The sequence below is a fragment of the Staurois parvus genome, unplaced genomic scaffold, assembly GCF_062004578.1.
Source record: "Staurois parvus isolate SC_StPar_1 unplaced genomic scaffold, SC_StPar_1.0 ptg000151l, whole genome shotgun sequence".
Lineage (NCBI taxonomy): Eukaryota > Metazoa > Chordata > Amphibia > Anura > Ranidae > Staurois > Staurois parvus.
The window spans coordinates 2,664,207-2,670,206 of record NW_028317947.1 but is presented as its reverse complement, the minus strand read 5'-3'; the positions used below and the strand labels follow the sequence as shown (position 1 = coordinate 2,670,206).

Sequence of the window (6,000 nt, the reverse complement as noted above, 5' to 3'; positions counted from 1 at the left end):
ACCTGTCAAACCTGGTTGTGCGGTTGAGTCTGAGTCCGTATAGCCAGTGCGTGTCCATTCACTAATATGGTCTGCCTGCGTGCAGCTCAGCACTAGGACAAAAAACAAAGGGCTTTTCACATTGTACGGGGCTGAGCACATGTGTGAATGCCCCCTTACATTCTCATTTTTTTTAGGGATGAGGCACTTAGGAAAAGTGGGATGGTATTTCTTGCAGCAGATATTCATCATCAACATACTCTTATGCAGTAAAATAGCTTATTTTATTGGTCATATAACAGCATTTGTCCCCGACATACTGCTTTGTATTCAATATGTTGACACGAGACCTTTGCAGAGGCTTCTATATGTTGCTCTGTAAGCACAAAAATTAATTTGGCTCCTCTTTTACAATACACAGTTGTAGAACTTCCTGAATTCTGGTTAAGTAGAGAAATATCATTGTCCACTTTGCAGAAGTGGCATCGAGTATACACTGAGCTTTATTTAATGACATCATAAAAAAGATGAATGGAATGCAGCATAGTGTTGAGGCCAATAAATAGACAGTTGCTGGCTGGTAGGTGCTGTTAGAAAGAATAAATGAACAGTACAACTCTGGAAATATGAAATTAGTCATCCTTCACAGGTCTAGAAATTGAAACACTGACAAGTAAACTAAAAAAGTACAGGGCAATGGTAAATGGACATTGCAAACCCATAAAACAGTAATTTAAGAGATATACCCTTCAGTATCAGTATGAGATTCAATTTGACTGTTTCCAAGACTTTCTGTACTGATCCTATGCATACGCTTGATAAGTGCTTTCAACACACAGATACTCACTATACACAGTGTTTACAAGCAATCAAAAATATGTGTACAGCTTCAAAAATAAGAAAACTGTCAATATTTTGTTGGGTTTACTGTATTTAGGCTTGTTATGCACATAAAATGTCAACCTCAAGCTACTTAGTGGCTCTTTTTATTTCATCTAATAGGCATCAATATAGTTCAAATGATCTAAAACGTCAGTCAGATAGCATTGAATAAAGCATTTCAGAACAATGATCTCGGTAAAATTAAAATGCTGTGTTTTGGGTTTGACCGCCCCTTTCTAAACACCATAATGTGCACTTTATACTGTAATCTATCTCACCCAAACCCAATCAAAGAGCAGTGGGCACAAAGGTGATAGCCAATTGAAAACCTCTTAGGTGAGCAGACCTGAAGAGAAAACATGACTTTCTCACCAATCAGGGTATTATCATGTGACCATTACAGTAATATACAATCAGTGGATGATGTATTGATCAAATGATACTATGCTGAATTATGTAATATGAGAAAAGGTCAGACTGCTCCAAACACTGCCTCATAAGGTTATAGGAGTGATTGTACTGATATGTCATATAGATGGTGCTCAACTACATGCCCAAGCAATAAAAACTCTTATGGTGGTGTTGAATTAATGTGTCTAGATGCCAAATTCATATAAAATCCAATGGACACTTTACTGAGTGAAAAAGGGGTTAAAAACAAAGCCCACAGTGAGTAAATGATATCCACGTAAAAACAGCAATCTTAAATAGTGCTTACACTGGTTTCTGCGGTGTGCACTGGGTGAAAAGCATATCTAAACCAGCAGGTATATTGTGGCAAGATCCGTGCTCCCTAGAGGCATTCCGGCAATATGGCTGCCTGAGGACTTCCTGTTAGCGGTGATGCACTTCTGGTCCAATAGAACAGCTCTAGCGTCCCCACCAGCTTGAATGCTGCAGCTTCCTCCCCTCTAGGGAGTACGGATCACTGTTTTTAGGTGGATATCATTCATTCACTGTGGACCTTTATTTTAAACCACTTATTGACTAAAAGTGTCCATTGGATTTTTATATGAATTTGACGTCCAGACACATTAATTCAACACCACCATAAGAGTGTTTATTGCTTGGGTATGTAATTGAGCACCATGTGTGGCATTGGAATTATCCCATAATTGGCACTCACAGCCAAGTAATCTGTAAAGACATCAACACAACCATTATCTGGGCTGTTTATCAGGACACCATATATATTATTAAGATCCTTGTGCTGTTTTTTGTGTGTTAGTCATTTGATTGTGGTACATAAAAAATGAAAAAATATGTATTTTGGAGTTTTTATACAGATCGGATTATAAAAGTACTATTTTTTAAAATTTGGATCAGATATAAACAAGGACTGCATCTTCCATCAAGCCTGGAGGTGCTAATGTTAATGTTAGAAACAAGCTAGTGTGTTCATTCATTTAGGAACCCGCCCTTGAAAACAGCATCTGATTGGTTCATGGCTGCACTCAATATGCACAGGCAGATCTCTATTCATTTTCAGCAGGAGGGGGAGGACCAGAATTGAAATTTCCGACTTGAAATTGAGATGTCCTTAATTGAGAGCCCCTGGTTTCTGTGCTCCTGTGGCACTCCTGTGTGCCTGTTGTAACATCAGGTTTACATTAACAGACTGGGAGAAGAAATCCCATGAGACTAAAGAAAGGATCCAGCCAGATGTCCAAATTTAGTTCTCATGGAAATGTGCATAACCATAACCATGCTGTATTTCCACTGAGAGCACACTGAATGCCCAATCAACTCGTTCTTACCTTACCTAGAAGCCTGAATCTGATTGTTGAGAAATAACTGCAGTTTGTAGAAAGACTATGCTGGGATATCAGGCCTGAATCACATTCAATTGTAAAGGTCTGATGGCACTATGAGAACAAAAGTTAAAGATAACACATTTATTATTCAGGAGGTAAGGGCCAAAGTTTAGGGTCATCTTGATTTTTTGATGTTATTGTACACACACATTTGTTCTACAGATAGCGTCAACATAATTCAGTTTCTAGAGCTGGGGAAAGGAAAGGGGGGGTGGGTCTACTGTGTAGTACAGTTATATACAGAGAAAGACTTTCTCTGCAAGTATTTCAAAACTCACAGTCACAATCATTGTTTCTTTTTTTTATCTAAGCCAGGCAATAATATTTGCCTTAACCCATTATCACCGGTAGTGCAAAGCATGTTCAGTCACAGACCCACAAGGTGATGCTCCCTTATCAACTTTTCAGGCAAATCCTGCAGTGTTGTTCTTTTATTCCAGCCACTCAGAACCTGACAAACCATGGCATCCTGCCTACTGGCAGAGTTGCACGCTCTGTAGCAAGCTGTGGTTACAGGTATTGCTCTGTGAGCCTGCTGATTAATAGATGCCATCACTCAATGTCCAGCTGGAGGGTGCTGCTCCCCCCTAAGCACTGAGATAACGAGCAGCCAGAATAATGAGCAGTGACAGGTCACTCGTCATTCTGATGGGATGTAATTAGAAAGCCAAGAAGAGGGGAAAGGTGCACATCTCGCACTGCGGTAATATGAAGAAGTGGGGATGGAGATGGAATGTGTCATCTTCAGGATGGAGAGATAAAGGGGGTGCAATGTGGATTTGAGGGACAGCACTTTAAAGACAGGAGATTCAGCATAAGAGACTCCATAAAACCAAGATGATTTAATGTATGTACCAATCTTGAAGTCACAAGACAAAGGTCAAAGTCCAGTGCCAATTAGTTTCACAGGGCGGTTGTTATATCTCCGCGAGAGTTCTGCTTCAATCTGCAACAAAACGGAGGCACATGACAGCAAACATTTCTATCAGAATCTTTATTGCAACACCTTGTATGTCTGGTTACTACTCTGCACCCCGATAATTTGTCCCAGAGCTTACCTGCCTCTGGAGTTCACGGCTTCTCTCCTGAAGGACTTGTAGCTTAGGCTCCAAGCTTTCCCTCTCCTCAAGGGATGACTTTCCTCTCTCCAACCATGCTTCCCTCTTTCTCTCCAAGAGTTCTGCTTGCTTAAGTCGCTGCCGCAATAAATCAATAACTCTATCCACATACCTAGGGCAGACATTACAAGAGCACAAGTCATGCTTAATCCTACTGAGATGATGCTGAGCTACTAAATTTCACTTAAAGGAGGCTTGAGAGAAATTATTTTTAAAAAATCTAGACATGTCTGTTAAATTGAGCCTCTGGCTTCAGATTTATTCCAATTAACTGGCCCAGAAAATAAATGAAGATTTTTTTATCGGTAAACTTATGTCACCAAATAATAGCAATTATACATAAAATGTCAGCTAAGTTTGTGTGTTGCTCAAAGAACACATCCTAACCAAACAACATCTATTCCTTTTCTAATGCAGGCCAGAATATTAATAATAGAAACTGGTTGCTCTGGGTTGCACCGCTACTTTCTTTTCAGACAGTCAACATACATTTGTATGTATGACGCTCTGCATGTCTTTAGGGAGGGCCTTTATTTATTAATCCCTTTGCTGCCAGAGCTACTTTTGCGTTTTCTTGCACATATTTAAAAACTGATTTTAGGACTGAAGATTACTTAAAACTCCCAAACATTTTATATATATATATATATATATATATATTCTGAAAGCAGAGACCGTGGAGAATAATATAGTGGTAGTTTCAATATTTAGGTCCCATAAAATTAGTGCAATGGTTTAATAAAGTGTTACTAATCCCACAACAGTAAAATCAATCTGTATATGCACTAAAGCATGTTTGTTATACATACTATGGAACCTAAGGGGTTAATCCTCCGCATTGTGTAAAAAGGCTGTGTGTTTCTGTCTTCTCTGATCCTCCCCTTCTTTCATGGTCCCCAATCCATCTGCTGACAGTACAGAGCCCTAGGAGGCACTCTGCATATGCTCGGTTAGGTGTGTATTGAGAGTTTTGTTTTTTTGAGGGTGCATCTGATCGTTGCAGGGCCAATCAGTACTGTCTAGACTAGAGGTCTCCAAACTGCGGCACTTTGCTTGTCTTTATACAGCCCTTGGGGCCCTATTCCATCCACTGACACCAACAATGGAGCACAATTCCTTCCATTGACACCAAAAATAGGGCACTATTCCTTCCATTGACATCAATGATGGGGCACAATTCCTTCAATTGACACAAATATGTGGCACTATTTCTCCCACTGACACCAATGATGGTACACTATTTTTTCCACTGACTCCAATGATGGGGCACTATTCCTCCCACTGACATCAATAAAGGGGCACTATTACTCCCATGGCCACAAATAATGTGGCACTATTTCTCCCTCCAAAATACCAACGATGGGGCACTATTGCTCCTACTGACTCCAAAGATGGGCATGGTTTACTTCCACTTACGCTAGGATATTTTTTACTCCCACTGACAACAGTCCAGGCTCCCTAAAGTGTGAAGGACAGTAAACTGGCCCTGTGTTTAGAAAGTTCATAGGACAGTCAGAGGAGAATGAAAACGCCTCCTACGAGCTTTAACCAGTGCTTGGCCGGGCACTAATGAGAAAAGACATTTAGCAGTTTATATTTACTAAAATAATTGCATTTCCATGTTCTGTGTGCTGTGGGAGACCAGATATAGTGATTGCAGGGTGATAGGTTCAGTAACACTTAGTGTATTTTTGCACCAACAATTTGCACAGATGTTAATTTTACTGTGCAGAAATGCAATACATTACCCATTTATGGTAAAGTGTAAAACATGAGGTTGTTGCGAGTAAACAGACACCCAACACGTCAAGATTTAAAATTGCCTGCACCCGTGAAAGGGCAAATACACTTTGGTACCCTATATTTTCCCATAGGTGATGTTTTAAAAGTCCCTAAAGGTCATCAGTTTAGAGATGCCTGTGAATAATGGCCCTAGAATTACTGCTCTCACTCTGGTGTGTGCAGCGATATGTAACGTGCATCACAATTGATGTTTTTGTGTGTAGGCGAATGTGTATATGGGGGGCAATCAAACATCTTTGAGTGTAACTATTTTTTTTTTACACTAAACTTAACAAGATATCAGGGGTAATGTCTCATCTGCTCCCCAATGAGTCTAAGGGAGTGAGATTGCGCTCTATTAGCTTTTTCCATGGCCACAGCAGCAGGGAAAGAGACAACAGAAACTGCAAGGGACAGGAAAGATC

General features: G+C 40.1%; 1 protein-coding gene across 1 annotated transcript in view; it reads right to left on the bottom strand.

Annotated features, from left to right (window-relative positions):
- Window positions 1–241: 241 nt before the first annotated feature.
- Window positions 242–6,000, bottom strand: part of CDK5RAP3 (CDK5 regulatory subunit associated protein 3) — a 47,207-nt gene continuing 41,448 nt past the window's right edge. Inside the window, exons 13-14 of the mRNA XM_089674337.1 lie at window positions 3,734–3,905; window positions 242–3,621 (exon numbers count right to left, since the gene is read on the bottom strand). Of these exons, the coding sequence (XP_089530463.1) occupies window positions 3,556–3,621; window positions 3,734–3,905 (238 nt within the window). The 3' untranslated portion in view covers window positions 242–3,555. The remainder of the gene's footprint in view (window positions 3,622–3,733; window positions 3,906–6,000) is intronic.